We start from the raw sequence: 27,901 nt of genomic DNA, 5'->3' as shown, positions 1-27,901 counted from the left end.
ATTCAGTATGACCTTCTCACTGTTCTTACGGAGCAGCAAAAACTGAAAAGCACCAGTAACTGAAATATCACAGAAGTTAGCTTTTAGACAACCAGCATGTAACCTAAATCAATTCTCTTCTTTGCAGTGTGGGGAAAACCTTGTCCCAACTGGTTCAAATCATATCATCATAGAAATTACCAGGTTACTGATAGGATGTAGTGAATCAAAAAGTGTGGCTAAACAATAAAGAACTCCAAAGAAGATTCAGAGGACAGTGTGGTAGAGAAAAAGCATGGACTCCCCAACTTTTTCTATAGTGTAGAAGGGTCATATATGCAATATGCTGTTTCAGTCATTAATCAATATTTATGAACTCCTAACAAGAAAGTGATGCTTACAAGACAATCTAGATTCTAAACAGTAATTAAATATCAATTAAGTCTTCCTTGTAAAGTGATTGTAAATCTGAAATTATTTACATGCACTTTGGAATTAAAAGGACAGCAAAGCCTTTGTAAAATAAATTTTATAAATTCTAATAGTTATTCAACAAAAGAATCTTTGTAATTACTGCTTCAGTATGGTACACAGATACAAATAAATTATTCATTAAATACAACTCACATCTGGGTTTTATTATACTCTGTAAAATATACAGGAATCTTGATGTACTGAAAGAGTGCAGGTAAATACAGTATTCAAGCAATCACTATTTCTATGTACATGCTCATTAATTCTTCAAAAAACCCACAAAATTATCAAATAGATCAAAATACTGTCCTGTGTTTCCTCACTTTATGTTCAGAAAACCAGCTGATAATTTACAATGGCATTAAGGTTTCCAGTTTCACAATACAAAAAAGGATAACAGGTAATTGGGATTCAGTTTATTTGTATTTTACCTGGACATGCAAGAATCCCTTGCATGTACGTAAGCAATGTCACTTTAAAAGTAATAGTTATAGTTAAAGCAGAACCCAATAAACTAAATACTCATTTAACAGACAAACTTTGAAGTCTTCCATTTTTCAGGCACCTTTTTTATTTTTTATTTTTTTTAAACAGTAGTCTGTTATAAATAAAAAGACTGAGGGCAAGTTTGTAGTACACTACAGGGGCCTGCATCGTCTATTGATTTTTTAAATGGAGAACACCACAGATATTTCTTCCTGAAGATCCAACATTCTACCTTTTGATAACAGGGAAACTTTCTTTTAAATTCATCTTCCTCCCACCCCCACTCAGAACTCCAGGATTTAAAAGAAATACAATATGGAGGCATAGACTTCATCTCACTTACAAACTTTATGATGTAAATAAGTGGGTGAATTGCTGATAAATCCATTCCCTAAAAACTTTCAGCCACAACAGGGTGTCAGGAGATTCCATTTAAATTTTTATGCAGTTTCATTTTCTCAGTAAATTACCCTTCATGTATTTAAATAAAAAATCTCAATTTAAAACCCAGAAGTTAAAAATCTAAAACTGTGCAACAATTACTGTTTCCATCCCACCCCTCCCCTTGTTTATTATACTGTACACGTTTCACCCTGACTGCACCTTGTTAGCTGGTTTTTTTTAAGCTTTATAAAAGTATGACAAGTTCATTTTTGTTTAATCTAAAAGAAAAAACAAAACTGAAAGATACATCTTCTTTCTTTCATGGTACATTTAATAGTGTCGGAAGGCTTTTAGATTATAAAAAAATCAACATTTAAAACCAAATCTAAGCTTCATTCCCAGAAATAATTAAGGTTTGGTTACGGCAACATCTCATTTAACCTATTCCAGTTTCCACAAAAGGTATTTAATTAAAAAAACTTTAAGTTATTTGGTCCTTTGGCAATTTGCTGCACACACAATGCCTACTGTACCAAACTCATTTATTGCCTTCAAAATGGTTTTAGTTTTATTGATTATAGTTAAATCTAGTGTCCTTTTTGTTGTACAATAGTGTTGTTCATTTACACAGACTAGGGTGCAGAGTCTGGAAAAGTTATTCCTGGCACCACAAACAAAATGGTAATGTACAATTAAATAAAACAGTTTTGACATTCTTAATTTTTTTTGCTGTAGATTCCAAGTATTTTTCAAGAATTTATGCTTCTTTTGCAAAACCTGCTTTTTAAAATCCTCCCAGTGTCACACACAGATCTTTCATATGCACCCACAATTAAAAAAAACCCCAAATCTTCTCGTAGGTCTGTCCTCTTTTGTAATTAAACACTGACTGCTTTTTTTCCAAAAGCACAATTCTGACCTTCAGATGACTGGGTTCACTCTTCAACCTCCAGATGAAGCTTCTTAATAGGTCTCAGAATCTGAGTCATTAAGCTCATCCTCTTCTGTATATGGGTAGCCATCTTCCCTGCCAATGTTGTTGAAACTACAATAAGAGCTATGTTCACTCCTCATGATTGGCAAGGAGTCAAACGTGACAGTTTTTGAGGTGTTGGTGTAATGATTAATGGCATTGAATGTAAGGGAAGGTAAAGTGCTGCTTGATGAAACAGGCATCATCGTGGCCAAAATTAGAGCTAGACAATCAGCCACATCCTTATTGGGAGCACAGGCCAAAGCTGGTGTGTAACCTAGAAATCAAAATAAAATCAAAACCTTTGTTTAAAAAATAGGAAGTGTACACATTCTTCAAGAGCATTCAATCAGACAGCTGTAAAAACGTTTAAATTGCTTAGTTCTGTTTAAAAAGGAACATAAAATTAAACAATTTAAAATTACAGTATCATTTATTTTTGTAAATTTTGCTGTTACAAAAGTATTACAATGTTTATCTGCTGATCACAGTCTATATAAACACACCTTAGCTAAACAGGTTACAATATATCATACAGGCAGCAGGGTTGAAGATCAGGAAGAAAGATAAAACCCTGTGAAATCAGAAGATTTGGGAGGGCAGGATTTGATCGTTTTATTAGGCAAAGTTAGGAATTTTTGGATCAGGGAGAAAAACTGGGATTTCAAGCAGCCAGGAAGTTAACTGAATGAAGACAGGTAATTCCTATTCCAGTTAACTAACTGCAACCAATAATTAATTTTGCAGGAAATCTATAGCCATTATAAAAACCAATTGAAAACATGTAAAGCTCCAGCATAAGGAATATCTGCACAGCTGTTAATTGCAGAATAAGCAGTCTTACTGAAATATTTGACCCAAGGCAAGTTGGCAAAACATTAGCGTGACCAGTGAAAGTGAGATGTTAATTTTTGTACTGGTATAATTTAAGCAATCTAGGTTTTGTTACTAAATAGCAATATAAAAAGGAGATAAACTAAGAAATGTCAACTGCATTACTGGGTTAGGACTTACAGTCTCCTTGCTTTAACTCAGTTCTATTTCAAACAGCACTATGTTGCACACTCAACGTTCCCGAGAATGCTGTACCAGCAGGGTCTACATGGACCAATTAATGCGCAACAACTTTAAATTCTAAAGCATACTAAGCCCATAATGTGTATTACCCCACCATGTAGATTATGATTTTAAGGAGAGTGGAGCTCCAATTTTGGCCCCCAAGTCAGCACTATCTCAATGAATAGAACTTCTTGTGGATATAGCACCCACAAAGCACTTTGATTTTTATCCACCCTGCCATTAATGGACCTATCCTCCATGAATCAATTTTCACTTATTTAATTTTTTTAATAAGCACTAATAAATTCCTAGGAAACCTTAAAATAAAAACTGAAAACAATGATTTAAAAAAATTTTTAAAAAATTTAAATCAGATTTTTTTGATAAAATGCTTTTTGAGGAAAAAACCTATCTAAAGATCCATGATAAGATCTTTGAACTATAATGTAATAGGGATTATAAATTCTAATGCTACAGTATGAGACAATATATTAATGTAATGTTTAAGAAAAGTTTTGTAAATGAGTTCCAATAGTTCATGGATTAGGGACCCAATTTTATGGGGTTCCAGGCGCTTCTGTATAGATTATTTAGGTTAATCTATTAGGTTAATCTTAAACCCAATGGGACTCAATATTTTCTAGACTGAGCACTATCAAAGATGCTTAGTTTTGCAGTTCTCAAACTGTGGATTTGTGTCTCCAGAGATAACATGCTTGTTAACAGCAAACATTTTTTTAAATAAATAATACATAGAGGTGAGAAATAACAGACCTCAACCCTACTGTCCCCTCTGCAAATTTGTGTACACAGAGTCAATCCCTTACCTCTCTCTAAAAGTACAAAGTTTCAAAAAGTTCAATGAATAGAAGGCGGAACAGATCTGGACAGTCGGGAGATAAACGTGAGAAGGGAGGGACAGGCAGAAGAAACAAAAGTGAAACTGTTTGAGCACAATATTCCAGAAATCTTTTGGTCTTTTTGAGTGTAGCCTTCACTGATTTGAGATCTACCATACCATTCTCTCACTAGAAGGGAAAACCTATAATGGCAGCAGGCCATAAGAGAGACCCAGTTTGGGAATATTTTAATGAAGTTCCTCTACCTGTGGGTAAGACAGGCATGCGTGAAAAATGCAAACAGTGCAACAAAGAAATGCAAGGCCGGGTTGGCCAAATGAAACAACATCATGAGAAGTGTTCCTTCTCAGGAGGAAGATGCGTTGAAGATGATGAAAGGAACATGTCTGAACACACAGGATCTTCAGGTTGGTAAACTTTTTTATTTCATACTTCTTTCTTAAGGACTGCCTGTCGTCCTTCTGGACTGTTCTTGGATTCTCATCTTTGAGCAAAAAATATAGCTGTTACTCTATGATACTATCATTTTAGATGCAGTTGTGATAAAAAATAGCTGAAATAGGCAGATCTTCCTTTTACAATTTCACCTTTAAAGTAGTACTGAGTGTCAGTGAATGCAATGAGTAATACTAAATAAGCAGTATGGTAATAATACTTAAATAACTGCATTGACTTATTTTGTTTAGGAAAATCCATCCTCAACATACAGGATTCTAAAGACTATCCACCTTCAAGATCACCATCATTTTCTATAGTTTCAGAGTTATCTGCCAATGATAGTGTTTCAGTCACATCATGTATGTCACATTGCCACAGTATATCATCTGTAGCAAAAAGAAAAAAAGTCTCCATCATCCAGAAACAACCATAGATAAGTTTGTGATAAGAACCAGCAGATTACAAAAAGAGGTAACTGATGAAAAAATTGTCCCGTTTGTTTATGCAACAAACTCTCCTTTCTGTATGATTGAGAACCCACACTTTAACAAAATGGTTCAGTCATTAAGACCAGAATGCAGTCCACCCAACAGAGCAGATTTCACAGGCAAATTACTGGATAACGTGTATGAAAGAGAAATTGAGCAGTGTGCGAGAGGTCTAGAGGGTGAAATTGTTAACCTGAATCTTGATGGGTGGAGCAATGTCCACAATGATCCTGTTGTATGTGCTTGTGTGACAACAGAAGAAAGGAATGTCTTCCCTACAGAAACAATTGATACATCAGGAAATGCACACACAGCAGAATGCTTACAAAAGTAGCAGTAAAAGCTATAACAAACTGAAAAAAAATTCAAATGTCTAGTATGCAGCTTGGTCACAGACAATGCTGCAAATGAATCCAAGATGAGAAGAAATTTAGAAGAGAGTCCCAAGCTAATAACATACAATTGCAGTGCTCATTTGATGCACCTCCTAGCCAAAGACTGCCGTGTTCCAGAAATAAAGGCTAATGTTGTTGAAATTGCAAAATACTTCTGTAACAACTACTTTGCAGCAGCTGCTCTGAAAAAAGTGGGAGGAACCAAGCTAAACCTCCCACAAGACGTGCGATAGAATTCAGTAGTGGACTGTTTTGAGCACTATATCAAGAACTGGCCTAATCTGATGACAGTGTGAACAAAATCGGGAAAAAACAGATGCACTGTCACAACCAAAGTTCTCAACATTGGGATTAAGAGAAATGTTGAACACATGCTGAGTACCCTGAAGCCTATTTCTGTAGCCTTGAACAAAACGCAGGGAAATAAATAGCTGTTTTGTTGCTGATGCTGTTGAAATCTGGAAGGAACTGAGTGAGATCTTAAAAAGAGAAATATGCAATGACAGAGTTAAATTACAAGCATTAAAAAAGAATGGGACAAGCACTATCTCCCATAAAGCTCATTTTCTTGCACATATTCTCAATACTCTGTACCAGGGTAAACCTTAACTGCTGAAGAAGAGGAGATGGCTATGACATGGACATCCAGCAATCATCCCTCCATAACGGCAACTATAATAAACTTCAGAGCTAAGGGTGAACCATTCAAGAAACAGATGTTTGCTGATGCTGTTTTAAAGAAAGTCACACCAGTGAACTGGTGGAAGTCACTTAAGCACTTGGATTCAGAGACTGTTGAAGCGATAATCTCACTTAACAGCAGTAGCTTCTTCTGCCGATGTAGAAAGAATATTTTCTTCCTTTGGACTAATTCATTCCAAATTGAGAAATCGTTTGGAACCTGAAAAAGCAGGAAAGCTTGTTTTTCTTTTTCAGATTATGAACAAACAGGGAAATGAAGGTGAAGACTATTGAGTTAGCTGCATTAGCCAATATTTTAAGCTTCTCATGTTGACCTGGCTCACAGTTTATTTAATTTTTGTTTTTTTAAAGAAAATATTTCATTTAACTATTTTAGTTAAAAACAAATTTTAAAAAACTTGAATGTTTAAATTCAAAAATTCATATGCTTGTTTTGTTAAAATATTATGTTTGCTGTTGAAGAAAAAAACCAGAATACATAATGTTGTTTAATAAAATAAAACAATTAAAATGTCTGTCTGGTGAGGTTCTCCTCCTAATACAGCATGGCAAGAAAATCCTCCAAATATTGATGATTAACCTGTTGAATTGGAGATAGTTCACCTCCCAATGACTTCATAAATATCTGCTTCAATTACCTTTGGGAAATGAAATAACCAATCATTCATTTTCTGATATAGCTGTAAAACTACTCTGAAAAGTTTTCAAAATAAATTACTTTAAAATATACAGTGTGTACCTTCTAAAAATGAAACCTACATCTATCTCTGAGTTGTGAAGAATATGTATTAAGGTTACAACAACCAACAAGAATGCACTTTTATGTAGAAATCCACGATTAAATCGAGTCTTCCTGACTAGTGATTTAAATCAAATCCACCCTGATCAATGGCAATTAGCCACGATGGGCAGGGATGGTGTCCCTAGCCTCTGCTTGCCAGAACCTAGGAATTGGTGATGGGGACGGATCACTTGATGATAACCTGTTCTGTTCATTCCCTCTGAAGCACCTGGCATTGGCCACTGTCGGAAGACAGGATACTGGGCTAGATGGACCTTTGGTCTGACCCAGCATGGCAATTCTTATGTTCTTAGGTGCAAAATATTAACTTCACAGTTTTCTGAGTAAATATCAGGATTAACAGGGGGACGGACGGGAGGGCAGAAAAGAACTAATAGAGAAAAGTAAGTAAAAGTGGTTTAATATTGTGGTTTCTTTCACAAACTGTACATTAACAGTACATACACATATGCATGTCTGCACATGTGCATCTTCCATTACATTGCCTTACTTTAACAGATAGCCTCACATTTCCCCTTAGACTAATTTATTAACAAACACATCTAACTAATATAACTTATTAGATTTTCTTAACATAATCAGTATTTTCAGGTACATGAGTGGTCCAAAATTCTAGTGAACATCAGTAAAAACCAAACAGCAGCTTTTTAAAACCTGGGAATATTTTGGTAAAAATTGTTAAAAACTGAAGAAAGGGCCTTAACTATTAATTTAAAAAACACTGTAAATAAAACAAAACTTTAAAGGAAAGCCATGTGTTTGATTTGTATCCAACCAATTAAAGTGTCATCAAGGAGGTAATTTTTATTTTATCAGCATATACTCTATATGCTAAGGAATTGTTTTTGTTGTAAAAGTAGATCCAGTTGCTCAAGGTTTTTAAGGAAACCTCAACAATTGTTATTGTCTGTTCAACTGATGTACATTAGGTAACTGCGCAGACAACTAACAAACTTGTCACAAAATAATATTTACATGGGATAATATTAAGGAAGAACAGCTAATGGGGGGAAGAAGAGCTTGTATTAAAATTATTTATTTGCTGAGTATAGACATTGTGCACGACACTGTACAGAACAGAGTAAGACAGTTCCTTCCCCAAGGAGCATACAATCTAAGCCCTGGTCTACACTATGAGTTTAGGTCGAATTTAGCAGTGTTAGATCGATTTAACCCTGCATCTGTCCACACAACACAGCCATTTTTGTCGACCTAATAGGCTCTTAAAATCTATTTCTGTACTTATCCCTAACGAGGGGATTAGCGCTGAAATCGACAATGCCGGGTCGAATTTGGGATAGTGTGGATGCAATTTGATGGTATTGGCCTCCGGGAGCTATCCAGGAGTGCTCCATTGTGACTGCTCTGGACAGCGCTCTCAACTCAGATGCACTGGCCAGGTAGACAGGAAAAGCCCCGCAAACTTTTGAATTTCATTTCCTGTTTGACCACCGTGGCAAGCTGATCAGCACAGGTGACCGTGCAGATCTCATCAGCAGAGGTGACTATGGAGTCCCAGAATCGCAAAAGAGCTCCAGCATGACTGAATGGAAGGTACTGGATCTGATCACTGTATGGGGAGACAAATCCCTGCTATCAGAACTCTGTTCCAAAAGACTAAATGCCAAAATATTTGTAAAAATCTCCAAGGGCATGAAGGACAAAGGCTATAACAGGGACCCACAGCAGTGCCACGAGAAACTTAAGGAGCTCAGGCAAGTCTACCAAAAAACCCAAGAGGCAAACGCCCGCTCGGGGTCAGAGACCCAGACATGCTGCTTCTATGATGAGCTGCACGCAATTTTAGGAGGTGCCCCTACAACTATCCCACACCTGTACGAGGACTTCTGCAAGGGAGTCTCACGGAACAGGGATGAAGATTTGGGGGACGAGGAAGATGATGAGGAGGGGGAGGTTGAAGATAGTGCACACCAGGCAAGCGGAGAAACCGTTCATCACCCTGGAGCCAATACCCTCCCAACCCAGGCTCCCGGACCTTGAAGGCGGAGAAGGCACCTCTGGTGCGTGTACCTTTGTAAATATAATACACGGTTTAAAAGCAAGCGTGTTTAATGATTAATTTGCCCTGAAGACTTGGGATGCATTCGTGGCCAGTACAGCTACTGGAAAAGTCCCCTCCAGGGACATCTCAATGAAGCTCTCCTAGAGGTACTCCCAAAGCCTTTGCAAAAGGTTTCCGGGGAGGGCAGCCTTACTGCGTCCTCCATGGTAGGATGCTTTACCACGCGAGGTCAGTAGCACGTAGTCTGGAATCATTGCATAAGAAAGCATGGCAACGTGTGGTCCTGGTGTTTGCTGGCATTCAAGCAACACCCGTTCTTTATCTCTGTGTTATCCTCAGGGGAGTGATATCATTCACGGTTACCTGGTTGAAATAGGGGAATTTTATTAAGGGGACATTCAGAGGTGGCCGTTCCTGCTGGGCTGTTTGCCTGTGGCTGAAAAGAAATCATCCCTGCTGTTAGCCACGTGGTGGGGGAAGCAGTGAATCTATCATCCCAGAGAATTGGGTGTGTGTGTGTGGGGGTGGTTAGTTGGGTTTGTGCTGCATGTTAACCCGAAAACATCAGTCCCTCCTTTTAAATAGCCAATGTGTCTTTCAGTTTTACTCTCCCTTTTTTTCCTCCCGTAGCTGCAAATGTTTCAACACTGCCACTAACATCTCCATCCCAGAGGCTAGTGCAGATAAGAAGGCCAAAAAAACCGCACTCGTAATGAAATGTTCTCTGAGCTCATGCAGCCCTCCCGCACTGAAAGAGCCCCGCAGAATGCATGGAGGCAAACAATGTCAGATTCCAGGTAAGCACAAAATGAACATGAGTACAGGAGGGACGTGCGAGAGGATAGATGGCTGGAGCAACAGGAGAGGTGGCGGCAGCGTGATGAGAGGAGGCAGGATGCAATGCTGAGGCTACTGGAGGATGAAACTGACATGCTCCGGCATAGGGTTGAGGTGCAGGAAAGGCACAGACGGCCACTGCAGCCCCTGTATAATCAACCACCCTTCTCCCCAAGTTCCATAGCCTCCTCACCCAGATGCCCAAGAACACGGGGGGCGGGGGTGGTGGCTCCAGGCACCCAACCACTCCACCTGAGAGGACTGCCCAAGCAACAGAAGGCTGGCATTCAATAAGTTTTGAAGTGCAGTGTGGCCTTGTCCTTCCCTCCTCCCCCACCCAATCTGGTGCTTCCCTCCTCCTGGGCTACCTTGGCAGCTATCCCCCTATTTGTGTGATGAATTAATAAAGAATGCATAAATTTGAAACAATGACTTTATTGCCTCTGCAAGTGGTGGTCGAAGGGGAAGGGGAGGGCGGTTGACTTACAGGGAAGTCGAGTGAACCAAGGGGGCGGGTTTTCATCAAGGAGAAACAAACAGAACTGTCACACTGTAGCCTGGTCAGCCATTAAACTAGCTTTCAAAGCTTCTCTGATGCGCAGCGTGCCCTGCTTTGCTCCTCTAATCGCCCTGGTGTCTGGCTGCACGTAATCAGCGGCCAGGCCATTTGCCTGAACTTCCCACCCCGCCATAAATGTCTCACCCCTTACTCTCACAGATATTGTAGAACACACAGCAAGCAGTAATAACAATGGGAATATTGGTTTCGCTGAGGTCTAACCGAGTGAGTAAACTGTGCCAGCGAGCTTTTAAATGTCCAAATGCACATTCTGCCACCATTCTGCACTTGCTCAACCTATAGTTGAACAGCTCCTGACTACTGTCCAGGCTGCCTGTGTATGGCTTCATGAGCCATGGCATTCAGGGGTAGGCTGGGTCCCCCAAGGATAACTATAGGCATTTCAACATCCCCAATGGTTATTTTCTGGTCTGGAAAGTAAGTCCCTTGCAGCAGCTGTTCATACACACCAGAGTTCCTGAAGATGCAAGCGTCACGTACCTTTCCCAGCCATCCCACGTTGATGTCTGTGAAACGTCCCTTGTGATCCACCAGTGCTTGCACTACCATTGAAAAGTACCCCTTGCGGTTTATGTACTGGCTGCCTTGGCGCTCCGGTCCCAAGATAGGGATATGTGTTCCATCTATCGCCCCACCACAGGTTAGGGAATCCCATTGCAGCAAAGCCATCCACTATGACCTGCACGTTTCCCAGAGTAACTACCCTTGATAGCAGCTCAGTGATTGCGTTGCCTACTTGGATCGCAGCAGCCCCCACAGTAGATCTGCCCACTCCAAACTGATTCCCGACTGACTGGTAGCTGTCTGGCGTTGCAAGCTTCAAAAGCGCTATCGCCCTCACATCTCAGCTGTGAGGGCCGTTCTAATCTTGGTATTCTGGGGCTTCAGGGCACGGGAAAGCAAGTCACGAAGTTCCATGAAAGTGCCCTTACGTATGTGAAAGTTTCACAGCCACTGGGAATTGTCCAAGACCTGCAACACTATGCGGTCCCACCAGTCTGTGCTTGTTTCCCGGGCGCAGAATCGGCGTTCCATGGCATGAGCCTGCCCCATTGCCACCAGAATAGCCAAATTGCCGGAGCCCGTGCTTTGAGAGAAGTCTGTGTCCATGTCCTCATCGCTCTCGTCACCGCGCTGCCATAGCCTCCTCGCCTGCTTTTGCAGGTTCTGGTTCTGCATATACTGCATGATAATGCGCGAGGTATTTACAGTGCTCATAACTACCACGGTGATCTGAGCGGGCTCCATGCTTGCCGTGGTGTGGCGTCTGCAGGAGAGCAGAGTTGCAGGGGAAGCGGTGGTTGGATGGCCAGTTTTGCAGACCTACTGCACCGTCTGCTGCCAGGACACAACAGCTGAGCGGGCTGCACGCTTGCCGTGATATGGCGAGACAAGAGCAGCCAAGGAGAGTTGCAGCGGAAGCGGCAGATGACGATGGTCATACAGAGGACCTGCGAGACCACCAGGAGAGCAGAGTGGCAGCGGAAGCGGTAGTTGGATGACAACGGTTTGCAGCCCTACTGCACTGTCTGCTGAAAGCAGTATGGCGCCCGCACGGAAAAAAGGTGCGAAACGATTGTCTGCCATTGCTTTCACAGAGGGAGGGGTGACTGACGACGTACCCAAAACCACCCACGACAATGTTTTTGCCCCATCAGGGAGCTCAACCCAGAATTCCAATGGGTGGCAGAGACTGCGGGAACTGTGGGATAGCTACTCACAGTGTAGCATTCCAAAAGTCGATGCTAGCCTCAGTACTGTGGCCGCACTCTGCCGACTTAATGTGCTTAGTGGGGGACACACAATTGACAATTAAAATCGCTTCCTAAAAAATTGACTTCTATAAATTCGACCTAATTTCGTAGCATAGACATACCCTAAGAAAAAAGTTCAAAAAGCACCAGCTGACCGGGATGTTCAACAGTGCAGCACATTTTGTTTTTAGTGTTAATAACAAATCATAGCACCTACAGGTTAAAGAGAACAATGACAGTCTTTACAGGAGATGTGCATTTTGAGGAGGATTCAAAGGAAAGGGCTTTTAGAGACTGCTACTCTGGGATGAAGAGGGCATTTCAGGCAGATAGGGCAGAACAGAAAAAGGCTCACTATTCATACTCAATGCACAGAACTCCAGATAACATTTATCAATGCTGCAGATCTCTTGTGAAGGTGACAAGTAAAACAGATTTGTTTACACTGATCATGTGTGTCATTATTTCTACTATTTGTGCACTATGGTGAAATTAATGCAAAGAAGGAAGAAATTCAGAGTACTGATTGCTTTTTATTGTTGAAATTTTTAAGACATGCTACTTGTTAATGCTCTGTTGACCAGTGTTATCTGGAACATGACATCCCAGATGGGCATTAAATGCTGAAAAAATAAAACTACTGGCCAGTCTGAACATTAAACAAATTATTTACATTTAATAATTACTTTAAAAGTACCATTTATAATAATTGTACACTCTTCAGGCTTGAGTTTCTGTCTTGCACCAGCTAGGAGAGATCTCTAACACACTCTATGTTTAAATATACCTAAAAGATTAAGTGACTGCTTGCCTCAAGAAGGGACAATGGACATCTGTGCCCTCAACCATCAGTTCTAATACAGCACTTTTCATCCATAAATCTTTACAAAGGTGGCAAATATTACCCACATTTTACAGATAGGGAAACTGAGGCACCGGGAGGTGACATCACCCAGCAAACCACCAGTGGCAGGCAGAGGAATAGAACTCAGGTCTTGAGTCCCAGTCCAGTGCCCCCCCTGAGAAATTTAAAAATCTCCAGTACTACAAGTGAAGACAGCTGAATACAATAAGCTCAATGAAATTTCATAAAAGTGAACCAAACAAGATTCCTCCCACTCTGAGGGGAAAAAGCAAGACACATTATTCATATTCTACTCATCAATAAAAAGGATTATTGAGAGAGGATTGAGAGAGAGCTACAATGCCTCAAGCATACCCACAGAGGCATTCTAAACAAATTTAAACAGAGCATGGGAAGAGCTGTGACATAACCAGATTTTGCAGCACTGACATGACAATCAATCACTGTGGAAATACAGAGTCCAGAAAATGATGTTTAGCAGAAGTAGAGAACTCATGTAGATGTTCTGCACACCTGAAGTCTGAAACTGGCTGCTATCACTAGTATACTATTGATCAAAGGCACCTTTAATATGATAAGTTAAAGGCAGTTTAGCTAAAGTTATGTAGTCTTGCAAACAATTTTTGAAGGTTTCCTTAGACCAGGGGTGGGCAAACTTTTTGGCCTGAGGACCACATCGGAGTGCGAAATTGTATGGAGAGCCAGATAAGGAAGGCTGTGCCTCCCCAAACAGCCTGGCCCCTCCCACTTCCCACCCCCCTCAGAACCTCCCACCCATCCAACCCCCTCCCCCCCCCACTCCTTGTCCCCTGACCGCCCGCCCAGGACTCCACCCCCTATATAACCCTCCCCCCGCTCCCAGTCCCCTGACTGCCCCCCACCCAGAACCTCTGCCCTATCCAACCTCCCCCCATTCCCCGTCCCCTGACTGCCCCCTCCCAGGACCCCCCGCCCCTAACTGCCCCCCCCCCCAGAACCCCACCCCCTATCCAACCACCTCCTGCTCCCTGACTGCCCCCCAGGACCTCCTGCCCCTTATCCAACCTCCCGGCCCCCTTACCATGCCGCTCAGAGCAGCATGTCTGGGAGCTGCGCCAGAGCCAGACACGCTGCCCTGCATGAGCGTGCAGCAGCATAACTGCGGGGAAGGGGGGGGGGACAGCAGGGGAGGGGCCGGGGGCTAGCCTCCCAGGCCAGAAGCTCAGGGGCCGGGCAGGACAGTCCCGCAGGCAGGATATGGCCCGCGGGCTGTAGTTTGCCCGCCTCTGTCTTAGACCAAAACTTCTTAATGTTGTGGTGCCAAATGAAGGAAAAAACTCGATAAACTTATGGCTGGGTAGCATTTGCCTGATCCAATAAAATTCAATAGACCTTTTCAAATTTACTTCATGACAAAGAGCTTCACGAAGACAGACGTGGAAGCAGAGGAAAATTATTGAATGATTAAAGTGATAACAGATGAAATTTAGGATTAATTTCCACCATGACTTGTACCTAAAACTTAGTACAATCATTAATATCAAGTGAATTTAATCCTAAGAGATAAAGTTGAAGCTAGGAATAAAAGTTTAAAATTAAAATATGTGGTCACAAGAATCAAGTGGCTCAAAAAGAGGTTTTATCAGCTAAGGATATTAATTGCCCATGATACTGGAGGTTATTACTAAGAAGATTTTTAACAGAGTTTTTCAACAATTCTCTCATAAATTGGAAGGTGGCGGGCTAAACTGAAGTAGGTCTATCTTTTCCATATTCATAAAAAGCCAAATTTCTGTTAAATGAACACAGTTACTGTCTGTAACCTAGACAGGCCAGCACAGAAGATATTCCAGCAGTTTTTGCTGGAAGTCCATGTAATGATCCACTTACATTGATAAAACAGTCACCATGCCAAGAATTATAGATCTCACACCTGCAAAGGTTTTTGTTGTTCCGATGACACTTTTTGTACCAAGGTAAAGAAAAGGCTGCAGTAGTAATGAATCCTTTCTGTTTTCTCCTTCCCACCAAACCTATCGTGACTTCTATAATCCTGAACTGGATTTATCAATCTCTTAAAAAAGGCCAAGACAGATATGAAATGTGTGCTCTGTCAACTAAAAGCATCATCATCTTGCTAGCTCACATCCTAAGCTGACATGGCCATGCCAAAGACAAAGTCAGTTTGTATTCATAATGGACATCCAGGGCTGCTGAAAACAAAGAAATCAAACTGTCGCTATAAAGAAAAACTAGAAACCCAAATGATAACTAAATTAGACAAAACCAACAGGTCCTTTTAATTTAAAATTAAAAGTTAAAAAAGTTCACATGCTACATTTACCTCTGAGTCCCTCTGACAATTGTATGATTTTTACTAAAATGTTTCTCTCTCCTGTTGCAGTGTGAAAGATCCTCACAAACAGGGGGACTGACTGACTACATAGGGGAAACTGATCAGACAAATAGTCTGTCAAATTCACAAGCTACACAAACCAAGCTACACAAACTAACCCCACCCCAAATATTTTACCCTTCTAATCTCTTTTCGTTTTAGAGATCTACTGATGTGGCAACCACTACCTACGATAAATAATGACAGGTTTCAGAGTAACAGCCGTGTTAGTCTGTGTTCGCAAAAAGAAAAGGAGTACTTGTGGCACCTTAGAGACTAACCAATTTATTTGAGCATAAGCTTTCGTGAGCTACAGCTCACTTCATCGGATGATAAATAACGTTTCAGATAGATTAAGCAGTGAAATATAGAAACATAATGGGAAGTTACAAGAGAAAGAAACAGCTTAAAAAGTGATTGGAACTATAAATTTCACAGGCATTTCTGTTGAAAAAAGCAGCAACCACTCAAAATCACTTTCCATGCTGGGAAATAAAACAGCACAAGGACTACAAAGCTTTTCAGACAGGAGAAAAGAAAGTGACAGTTGATGGTGTTAAATTCCATTATGTCCCAACAAAGCGCACAATTTCACCTTTGAGATGAGACAGTTCTGTTTCCTTGCTTCTATGTACTGCAAAGCTCTTACAAGCCAGAGGCTTGAGACCCAAAAACTGGGATCTATGGTACATACTTACCTTTAGAAATTTATACTCAAAAGATTTTAGTTAACTGCATGCCTATTAAACCCAAGTCACTAATGTCCAAAAGTAAGAGTATACTCTGATACTGTGTTCTTATGATAGTTTCCAATATTGCTAAAATGATTGTATTTACACCTAATATAATCAGACTGCAATGCGAAATCAGTTATTTGCGTGTGATAACCTGCATTAATGTTCCAAACTTAATCAGGCTCTTCCATTTCCCCTGCTTTGCTAATCTGACCCAGCATCCACATGTCCCATTCTTAGAAGAAAGCATTCCATCATATAACCAATATAAAACTTAAGAAAGTTTACCACTTCACAAATCAAGAGCATAAACTACTGTTTCTTACTGGAAAACAAGGTGAATTTTATTCTTACCATTTTCATCTACAGCAAGTACACTTGCTCCCTTGCCTAAAAGTTCTTGAACTACAACTGTTAATCCATTTCGAGCAGCAACATGCAGAGGTCTGTGAAGACAAACAAACCTGGTTATAGAAGAAGCCTCAAAACAAGATACAAAAGAATATTTTAGGGATCAAGTGCCCATCCGTATTTACAACCACACTATGTATAGCCTTTATTTGTTCTGTTCCTTAACTTCTTATACAATGTAAAATTAAAAAAAAAAAATTTTCATTTAAAAGTAAAAAAAGAAAAAATGTAAAGCCGAATACTCATTATTCCTCTTAACAGCAAAGAACATTTCTGCAGTAAAAATTATGTACTAGTAATACTTGTTCCTTTTTATGACATATGACATTGTGAGGGAATAACTCTTCATCTGGCATGCCTTATGGTAACAAAAATATTAAAAAGCACTTGTTAAAAGGGCAGCAACAAACGTTCCCCTTTAGTGTTATTATAGCAGCTAGTTGTGTCCATAATTAAAATAACTAATCTTTCACTGCAATCTGAAAGTCAATTGCAGCACATCTGGGGAATTATGCAGGTCAATGGCAATTGTCTTTTATTAGAATACCACTAGCAAGATGCTAGTCATATTCTATTATATAGAATAGTTAAAATCAATATTCCCCCAATTTTTTACAAACATGTGTGGAATTAATTTTGTGCGTGCACAAATATGGAGGTTAGGAGATATGGGGGTGGGACCGAGGGGCTCGAAGTGTGGGAAGAGGTTCAGGGCTGGGTAGAGGGTTGGTGTGCAGGCCCTACCATTTGTATTCAAGTGGTTTGCATGTGAGGTGCTGAGTCGGCATACCTTGGTTATGTAGAGTGCGATATTTTTCAAAAGCAGTCAACATTGGCTTAACTCTGCTCCCACTGAAGTTTTTCCATTGACTCCAGTGAAGGAGAGATAAGCAAACACCAAGTGCTTCCAGAAACTTTAATCCTTACTTCCTCAAATGCAGGTTTACTAAACACAAATTGGAGTAATTATAATTTTAAAAGAACTCTGTCATATCTCCCACACTGAAGCCGATCATTTAAAAAAAAATAACCCAAACACTGGTGTTTGCTTTTTAAGTCTTTAAAGATATATGTATAGAAGTTCATAATATTTGCTGTTACTTTAAACTAGCTTATCTCTACCAAATCTTTCTTCTTCTATTTGAAAACACAGCTGTGTGCTATCACCTGCTTTTCCTAATGAAGCTACATTTTATCAAAGGTTCTCTGTTAACCAGCTTGCTTGACTGGGCATTCATACTTTTGAGGTCAGGATGTACTCAGGGACAGAGCATTGCTGATGTAAAACCAGCAGAGGGAGCTAAATTACTTTTCAGGGTAGTGTAAACCTGGTAATAGGTTTTTACTACAGCTGGTCAAAATTTTTCACGCAAATATTTGAAAAGCCCTTTTTCTTGAAATTTTGACAAACAGGAATAAAACTGTGCAGAAATTCTTAGTTTTCCCCACCCCGGCCCAAAATGTTTTTTACTGGCTTGTTTTTATACAAGACTTGCGTGCATTTGGTCTGTGATGGTATACGGAATTTTGATTGATTACTTAATAGAAATCTTTAAGACAGAGTACATTCCCAACCAAATTTAAGGTAGCACAGATTTTTGTGCTCACACTAGTTTTGCATCAGAAGTAGTCATTTAAATTACACATACTCTCTGTGCTGGTAAAAAGTGGAAACAGTTGTTACAATTAAACTGCAACTAGTGGTACAAAACCATATAAACCTTGCTGTGTACACTCTTTTGCACTCTTTTGCAGTTCTTTTCTAGTAGATAGCAGAGATGATTCCCTTTGTAATTAGTGATCTTAAATAGGTTCTAATCTTTTAACCATTAGTAATCCCAGCACCCTTTCCCAGGAGCGTGATAGTCTTAAGAGCCAAGTTTTTTCCTTACTTAACCTACTGTGAAACTAGATAAAGTGAATGCATTGCTGCCCGACCTGCTGCAGCAGGGGATAGGTACCTCTCCCCTGCCGCAGCAGCTCCAGGGCCGGGGCTGTGGGAGAGGTGCTTCTCCCCCTCTGCAGCCCTGCATACCCCAAGTAACTACCTCTGTGTGTCCCTTGGTACCCTGAGCTTAGAAGGAACTTTGGTTGAAATACTAATGCCTTTCTTTTAGACAGATTAACTTCTGGCTTTCAGAAACCAAAGATCTCCAACTGTCTCTGCAGATGGAATAATTTTCTCACAATTCAAGGCACGAAGTGGCAAAAAGAACACAGAGCACAATGAATTCATTATCTACTCAAAACCTTCAATTATTAAATGTAACTTTAAATTTTCGAGACATCAATCCATCAAGCAAAGCAGACAGATTTACCTCAAACATTATAACTGCATCCTCTTTTAAAGCATCATGTGAAGAGGAGTGGTAATCAAAATTTATCTAATTGTTTTTAAAAAGAAACCACAACAGGGCACACAGTAAACCCAATAACTTTGGTAGTTCACCTCAGTTCTATATTGACTTTCATTTATTATGAAGTTTGTGAAAATCCCCAAATTAATCTCACTACACTGTGTATGAAACAAGTACATTATTGATAAATCTTAAACAGAAATAAAGCTCATGGTGTGGGGGCGGAGGGGAAAGAAGAGGTTACATACTTTGTGCAGTAACTGGTTCTTCATGTGTCCCCCGAGGGATGGCTCCACTTCAGATGCACATGTACCTCTCAAGCCCTTGGTTGGAGATTTTCAGTTAGTGTCCATCTGGCCCACGCATATGCCTTAATGCTTCCTCATGTTTAATACCGAGACTGTATAGGGGTGCCCAGACAAACTGCCCTCAGCTTCTTCTCCACCCAAATGTCCCCCAAGGAACAGTCTGAAGCAGAGGGGAAGGAGTGCAGGTAGTAGAGCACCCATAGAGACACACGTCTCGAAGAACTGCAATTACTGCACCAAGTGAGTAGTGTGTCTATGGGTGCTCCACTTCAGGCGCCTTCCCAAGCAGTATCCCGAGATGAAGGAGGGAGCTTTAGAATAGAGTCCAGAACCGAAGACAGTACTGCAGAATCAAGTGCTGCATTGGATCTGGCAGCATGGATCAGGGCATAATGTTTCAAAAATGTACATGTAGTGGCCCTACATATTTCAGATATTGCTACATTCTTCAGTAATGCTGTAGATGCTGCCTACGTTCTAGCTGAACATGTTATCACCCTTTCAGGGAAGGGGTGCTGGTGGATGAATGCCTGCAACATCATAACAAGTGATAATACATCCACATATGCATCTTGATAATCTCTGAGTAGGGACTGAGGACCCTGTGGATCCATCTGTGAAGGAATTGAAGAGCTTAGATGGATTTCCTAAATTGCTTGGTCCTATCGAAGTAGAAAGCCAATGCCCTTCTAACATCCAAGGTATGTGAACAAGATTCCTGTAGAGAAAGAACTGTGTGACTTTGGGGAAAACACTGGTAGATGAATGGACTGCTAAAGTGGAACTCTGACAGACGCTTAGGTAAGAATTTGGGGTGTGGACATAGAGACCTTGTCCTTAAAGAACACTTTGAAAGGGGGTGGGGAGGAATCTGCCATCAAGTCTCAATCTTCCTAACCTTATAGGCCAATGTGATGGCTACTAACAAGGCCGTCTTCGTGCAACACAGAACAGGTTGCCATTAGTTCAAATGGAGATCTCATAAGGTAACTGAATACCAAGTTGAGGTCCTAAGTCAGGATAGGGTTTCTAATCTGGAGACAGAAATTCTCCAAAACCCTTAATAAATAAATAGATGATACTGGATGAGCAAAAATTCTCCTTCTACTGGAGAATGAAAGGCTAATACTGTGGCCAATGGATCTTAGTCGAACTGATAACTTGATTTCTTTAGCTCCAAAAGATAATCAGAGGACTGAAAGTGGCACCAAATAAGACAAGAGGCATCAACAATACCAATGGAAGACTCTCTTCCATTTCTGCAGGTAAGTAGTGCAGGTTGATCTTTCTTTACTATTCAGTAGTGCCTGTTGTACTTCTATGGAGCAGGAGGATTCTCTATGAACCATCAAGGAGCCATGCCCTCAGGCGGAGAAACGCTAGGTTGGGATGAAGCATACAACCTGTATCATGTGACAGTAGATGAGGAATGGCTGGGAGCCTGGACAACAATTGGACACATACGTGAAGCAGGTAAGGGTACCAAGCTTTTCTTGGCCACGTTGGCACTTGATCCTTCCACCAGTCTAAAGAGTCCCTCACTTGAAGAGGAACTATCAACTGTCTGTCCAAGATGTGTTAGATTGGAGAATATGCTGCTTTGAGCCAACTCTGGAAGCAATGGAGAGGTAGCCTCGTGTGATTTGTCAAAAAGGTGCAAGTTGCCACATGTCCCAGGAGCTGAAGTCCATTCCTTATTGTGGTTCAAGGGCTACCCTGAACTGCCCATCCAGAAATGACAAAGTTAAGAAGCTGCTAAAGGAAGATAGGTTCTGGCTGTCAGTGAGCCCAAATATGTCTCTATAAACTGTACCTTCTGTACAAGGGTTAGATGTGGACTTTTTTACATTCAGCTACAGACCCAACTCTGGACCACAGCAAGGACCATCTGGGTAGAAGACAGCATTGCTTCGTAGGAGTGGTCCTTGAGTAGCTGGTTGTCAAGGTATAGGAAGAGTAGGATCGCTTCTTGTCAAAGGTAAGCAACCACTACTGCCAAGACTTTTGAGAACAACCTTGGGGCCAAGGAAACACTGAAGGAAAGCACTCATTATTGGAAATGATCCTAGCCTATAGTGAAGTATAGGTATTTTCTGTGCAATGGGTACATTGTTATATGGAAATATGCATCTTATATGCTGTGGGCTGAAAACCAAACCCCTTTCTCTAATGAAGAAATTATAGCTGCCAGCCACACATTCTGAACTTTTGAGACTTCACAAACTTGTTTAGAAGTCTTAGATCTAAGTAACATCCTTGGCACAAGGAAATACTTAGAGTAAAATCACCTGCCCCTGTGAGGAGGAGGAACTGCCTCTATTGCTCCTAACTGAGAGAGTTCACTTCTTGTCTCAATAAAAGCTTGCAAGAGCGGTCCCTGAAGAGGGATGGGGGGGGGGGGTCAAAGGGAGGGAGGGACATAAAATCAAAGTATACCATTCATTTTATGACTTCTATAACCCAGTTGTCTGTAGTGATCCATCTCCAAGCATGCTGGAACTAGGCAAGGTGGTCTCTAAAGGCGGGAGGTGGGCTAATGAGTGCAGCTGTAAATCCAGAGGTGCAGTAGGATGTGAACCCTCGACCAACCTATCAAACCTGTTGCTTTGAAGACAACTGGGTGATCTTGGACGACGGTTGGGAGGCCCTCCCTCTCCAAAATCTACGTCTCTTTCTGTGGGGTGGGGGATGGGGTTTAGTGGACCTATCGAACCCAGAAAACTGAATAGGATGCGATCAGTGGCAGTCTGTGACTCACTAAACCTTTTCTTATTTGTAGGTGTATATATACCCAACGATAGTAAAGTAGCCCTACACTCCTTTAGAGTATGCAAGGACTCATCTGTGGTTTCCAAGAACAGCTTACAACCATCGAAGGGGAGGTCCCTCCACTGTGTTTTCTATTTCTCAGAAATCCCGAGGGATGGAGCCAAGATGCCCTGCACATCACCACTACCACTATGGAGATGGACCTGGCAACAGTGTCTGCAGCAACTTAGGATTCTTGAAAAGCAGTTCTGGACACCAACTGACCCCCTGACACAGTGGATTGGAATTGCTCCCTATATTCTTGTGGCAGATGTTCAATAAAAGCTATGAATCTGTTATAATTCATAAAATTATATTTGGCTTAGGGATGTAAATAGTGGTTAAAAAAATAACCGTGTAACTGATTAAAATGTTATTGGTTACACAGTTAAATGTTTAACCAGGGAACTAGCACTCCTACATTTTACGCAGGACTCCACTGCCCGCTGGTTAGGGAGGAGAGGGCTGTACAACTCTGGCCTACCTATGAGACAGTATCAATAGTTTGGCAAATTGTTGATAGGCAGCCCAAGGATCACAATATTGCTACTGGGGGGGGCCCATATAGCATTGGGGGTGGCACGCAGGGTTGGTTCCACCACCCTTGATAATGAGCCTAATCTTCCCTATGATTTGCAGAGAATGTGTTCCTGAAGGGATATGTTGCGGAACCCTAAAGAGAAACAAGAGACCAGCAGGGACTTCCCTTCATCCTGCCCTCCATTACATTCAATGGATGACTATCTGCAGAAAATAGTGGAGTCTCCTCCAGTATTGGAGAACAGTAGCTCAGAGTCTGAGTACTCAAACATGCTCAGTACTCATGAGGAACTGGGACTCCGTTATAGAGTGGTCCTTAGTATATCTGAACTCCTGTGGTATCGAGTAGGGGATTGGTACTGATGCGGTAGCTGAGGCCACAGTTGCTGTAGCCAGTGGTACCACTGATGGCGGGTGTACTAAAGTGGACGCCAATGGTGTCTGGTGCTGTTCCTTACTTGATGCCCAGGATTCTGCATGCATGGGTACCAATGGTTGGGCTAAACATCATTGAGTGTCTCTGCTTTTGCCTTCCTTACTGGTAGAAGGTACCAAGGGCCTATCGGAGTCATTTCTCTCCTTCATGCTACAGGACCTTACGGCCCCACCAGTACTGGAGGAGGAGTCCTTCGATTCAACAGTATTGAGTCAAGAGGATAAGGCTTCGGAGACAGTAGATCTCACCAGGGAACTGGGCCTATTTGGAGCTGGCTCCTTAAGGTGAGAGTCCACAATCCTCTTTTTGGAAGCCTTCCTTGAAGCCTCCAAAAAGAGAGGGGAGAGGGGATGGGATGTCTCCTGACCGCACTCAGAAGCTGGCTGAAGGGAGCGTTCCTTCATTACCAGTCTGAGTTTAGTCTCTCTGTTTTTCCTTGCCCTGGAGTTGAGGGCCAGGCAGAAGTTACCCTTCTGGGAGACACAGGACTCCCTCAAGCAACAGACACACACAGAGTGGCTGTCATTCACAAGTATAGCCTCTCAGCATGAGAGGCAATGTTTGAGATCTGGCAAACCAGGTATGCCCAGCCAGGAATAAGATACATCTCCCTGAGGGTAAAGAAGGGAGTAAAATAATCCTCTTGCTACTTACCTAACTGACTAATTAGAAGTACATTAACAACTATAAACACTATCTTAATCACTATAGGAATATTAGAAAAGCTGAGGCACGGTCAATGTGGACATGCTAGGGCTCTGTCACAGGCCAAGGCAGATGAGAAGGAACTGAGGGCGGTTTGCCAGCACGTCCCTATACAGCCTTCGTATCCAGAACAAGGAGCCATAGGCAACATGTGTAGGCTGAATGGTCACTGCTAACTGAAAATCTCCGAACAAGGGCTCGAGGCGCATATGTGCACCTGAAGAGAAGCATCCACAGGGACACTACATGAAAAAGAATTGCACCCATTGTCTGTAGCTCAAAATATTAAAGTTCAAGAAGTAAGAAGCATTTCACACCATGAATAAACTGAAATCCATTTGAAAAAGTTATTTACAATTTGGGCCTACTGGATTGAGTTCCTAAACCAAGTGCATCACAAATTATGTAATGTTTTTTAGCAAGATGTGATGCACTTGGTTTAGAAACTCAGTGTAACTGATTGTAAAATAAGCTTCCATACCAGTAAAATATTTTAAACATTAAAATTACTCAAGTTTTGTGCAGCTAAGTGCATGACACTTCTTGCCAGTGAGAAAAAGGTCACTGATTTTCCCCTGGAGAGGCACATGAGCCGTATGGTTGATTCAGGTTGTTTGGAAGAAGTTAGAAGAGACTGTCCCCATCCTCCTTAGTGTGCCCCCATTCTCTTTATCTTATTTTGTTCCCCCTTTTGTCTCCCAGTTTGTTTTTTCTCCACCTCTTTCTGCCTCTCATTAGCCAAGCACCAGGGCAACCAGTCATCACCTCATCTTCACTCTTCTTCTTGCTTAGTGTGTTCTATGCTGCTTAAGATCCAGCATGGTGAGCAGCAAAGAGCAGCAGCCTACCTGTCTAATTCCCAAATCAAAGCAGCCCCTAATTGACAGAAGGTGATACTGTAAGGAAATCCACTGAGCAACAATTGGATGAGAGAGATTCCAACAGAGGAGCAGGAACACATGACAGGGTTGCTAAATGCTAAAACACCCAAGAGTTGTTTAGCAACCCTGATAACAATCAGAAGAAAACAAAAATTTAAGGCCTAATTAAAAGATTTTAGAAATCCATGTTCTAAGCTGCCAATATCACTTAAGAGAAAAAACCCAGAGGAATCAGTTATTAAAATCCTCCATCCCAGTTCCAAATACATTTCACAGCTTTATAGAATGAAATGATTCTTAAATTTTGAATTTCCCGATAACCAGGCTCAAAAAATAGAGTTCTGAGATAAAAGTTTTTAGACATAATGTTAGCTAGAAAACACCATATTGTCACATTGTTTTAATAAAGGTACACAAAAAGTATTCTCCAGCTAGTATTTTTATAATTAGTTAAGTCACCCTCCTTTTTTTTAAAACAGCAAATTAGATATTTGTAACGATCATTGGAATTAACTACTATTTAATTTTTAATAGAAAAAGCTGAATAGTGCTTATAAAGAATCAACACACAAGACTACTATCCTCTAGATCATCTCATAAGATTGTTGTCATTCCTAGTAGAATTCCTTGAGCCATGATGGCATAAGATTTTTCCAACATTCTCTCTCTTATTCAGATGGAAACCTGAACACTTAAAATTGTTTATACAATTATTAGTTTTACTAACAGCAGAAATATATTGAAAATCTGACTGTAAAATATTGTTCAGTGGCCATACATACGTTTGCAAGGCTGCATTGGTGGCATTGATGAGGTTTCTATCCGTAATCTTCTCCAGTATTAACAAGGCACTAGTTTCATGACCCTAAATATACAGGAAACATGTCTGTCAGATAACACTCATTGAAGAAATTGTTTTGTATGTCTTTTTGAAGTAGTTTCTGGAGATTTTACAGAGTTTGACAAAGATCATATCTTGAAAAATAGTTTCTCATTAACATGCAAAAAAGGGCTCAAATAGAAACTGACACACACCTTGCTGCAAGCCAAATGGAGTGCTGTGTTTTTACTGCTATCTTGCAAGGTCAGATCAGCCTTAGCACTGCTAACCAGCACCTCTGAAGGAAATAAAAGTTTGCATTAACTAAATAGTGTGTTCCTAAAGGAATTATCAATTTTCCACTTTATAAAATGAAGATTAAAACCTAAAATAATATACTTCTAATAAATGTGTGAATGCATAACATATGGTAATTTTAAAGTAACAATATCTATAGTATAATATTACTGTACATTATTAAAAGTTAAAGTAGAAGATATTTAAGCTCTCTCTTTACCAACGGTGTTAGTTTGCCCATTTTCTGCAGCCATCATTAGAGGAGTCTTTCCAGAAGAATCTACAGCATTTACTTGAGCATTATGACTGAGTAGAAGCTGTAAACACTCCACATGATCTGTAAAAGCTGCTGCATGAAGGGGGGTTCTAAAAGAAATCAAGAGGAAATGGGCTTACATCCAGGAAACATACATAATGTTTTATTCACAGGTGCAAACTTTGACTGTGATCCTGCAATTGTACCAGTGTGGGCAGTCACTACCATAAAAATACACTGATGTCGTTATTGGTAGAGTGGTCACAGTTGCTATTAGAAGATCATTTTTCTTTTTTTAAAAATAATTGGCCTCAAATTTAAAATGAATATTTAGCAACCAGTAAGTCCATAATATGGACAAGGATGACTTAGAAAAATAAAATGGACAATATAGTTAATGGGCATAAAGATTTATATTGCACAATTGTTTAATCAATTATAAAAATGCCCAAGCTCTCCTACAAAACTAAAAATCAATTCGGCTCTAACAACACAATACAAGGTTTTTAAAAATCCCCAACAACATTTTTAGTATATAACAAAAAAAGTCTTTAAATAGAAAAGAAGACGAATATGCCAAATAAGTTTAAAAAACATTAAAGCTGTGACACAAAAACAAGGAGATTACTGTTTGTCGTGCACTGTTTCTAAGTGCAGTTGTTATATTCCTACCTTCCTTTTGCATCTGTTGAATTTACAATGCCAGCACCCAACGTATCAATTAACATTTCAGCAGCACCTTCATTGTCATTTATCCTATTAAAAAATTAAACAGGCTGTTACTTAGAGAATGATTGTGCTTTTATTAAATATTGTAATGAAATCAGTTACAGTAATCTTGGACTTCCTTACACAGCACAATGCAATGGGCTGAAAGAATTTCCTTCCATTTTCTGGAAAACTTCCTGTTCCAAAAGAAGCTCTACACAGCTGTCATGACCTAAAAGTTTTAAAATCAGATATTAAAAACAAAAACAACCAACAAACACAGCTAAGGTAAATTAAATGACATTTCATTTGAAAGTCTTAAATGCACACTTGAATTACTTTAGATATGGCTGTATCTGGGGATGAACAAAAACACAGTGCATTTTTAGGAATCTGGAAGCCACAAGTACAATCAGAATATTAGGCCCAGTACTGAAGAAATTTATGAACTTTGAAGTCATGATGCATTGTCTGGGGCACATGAAGAATGTTTAGCTAACTTAGCTCTTATAATATGGTAGCTTTACAGTTAATTCAACAGACTAACCACTTAGTCCAATTGGAAGATTTTCTTCTGTTGTACTCCTTTCTCTAGTGGAAACAAATGTTTTTTGGGGTTTGCTTTTTTCCCCACTGAACTGCTGAATAACGTGGAGTCACAAATTGAGTACATCCACAACATGGGCTGAAAGGAATCATGACCCAAACTTTAAAATAATTTAAACTGTAAAATTACAAAGCAAATATGTTCTTGCTTCTATATTATTCACTGTAATTAATTATCCCAGTATATATTCCTTGCATACACAGTGATATTTATTCAAACATTTACAGTCCTCTCTTAGGTGTAAGCTCCTTCTATATAAAGGCAGCAAGAAAACATCTGCTTCTTGATTTTGATAATTTTCTTCTCTCCTGAACTGTCTGCTCATATGTTGGAGGGACAAGGGTCTCTCCTGCATCCTTACCCAACTGAAAAAAAACTTTAGATTGCAGTGTTTCATCTCTCTCTCTGAAAGGGACATCGTCCTAATGGAATTTTTCCTGGAGTTTGGCCATAAATAATGCCACTGAAACTGATATGGATGACAATGCTGATAAGCCTCTATGTGTCATACTGGAAATTCTCTCACTGATTCTTCAGACAAATACCAATTAGCCAAGGAT

General features: G+C 40.4%; 1 protein-coding gene and 1 long non-coding RNA gene across 4 annotated transcripts in view; one reads left to right on the top strand and one right to left on the bottom strand.

The window, feature by feature from the left end:
* Positions 1–493: 493 nt before the first annotated feature.
* ANKRD28 (ankyrin repeat domain 28) overlaps positions 494–27,901 on the bottom strand; it is a 228,353-nt gene continuing 200,945 nt past the window's right edge. For all 3 annotated transcript variants that reach the window (XM_077811314.1, XM_077811312.1, XM_077811313.1), the window contains exons 22-28: positions 26,879–26,966; positions 26,699–26,782; positions 25,991–26,136; positions 25,689–25,771; positions 25,436–25,518; positions 16,562–16,653; positions 494–2,573 (exon numbers count right to left, since the gene is read on the bottom strand). In XM_077811314.1, the coding sequence (XP_077667440.1) occupies positions 2,287–2,573; positions 16,562–16,653; positions 25,436–25,518; positions 25,689–25,771; positions 25,991–26,136; positions 26,699–26,782; positions 26,879–26,966 (863 nt within the window). In that variant the 3' untranslated portion in view covers positions 494–2,286. The remainder of the gene's footprint in view (positions 2,574–16,561; positions 16,654–25,435; positions 25,519–25,688; positions 25,772–25,990; positions 26,137–26,698; positions 26,783–26,878; positions 26,967–27,901) is intronic.
* Positions 20,505–22,338, top strand: LOC144260633 (uncharacterized). The gene is made up of 3 exons (XR_013345040.1): positions 20,505–20,756; positions 21,137–21,261; positions 22,063–22,338. It is a non-coding gene; the product is annotated as an uncharacterized LOC144260633 (long non-coding RNA).

Source organism: Eretmochelys imbricata, chromosome 2, assembly GCF_965152235.1.
Source record: "Eretmochelys imbricata isolate rEreImb1 chromosome 2, rEreImb1.hap1, whole genome shotgun sequence".
In the NCBI taxonomy this organism is placed as follows: domain Eukaryota; kingdom Metazoa; phylum Chordata; order Testudines; family Cheloniidae; genus Eretmochelys; species Eretmochelys imbricata.
This window is presented reverse-complemented; position numbering and strand designations above follow the sequence as displayed.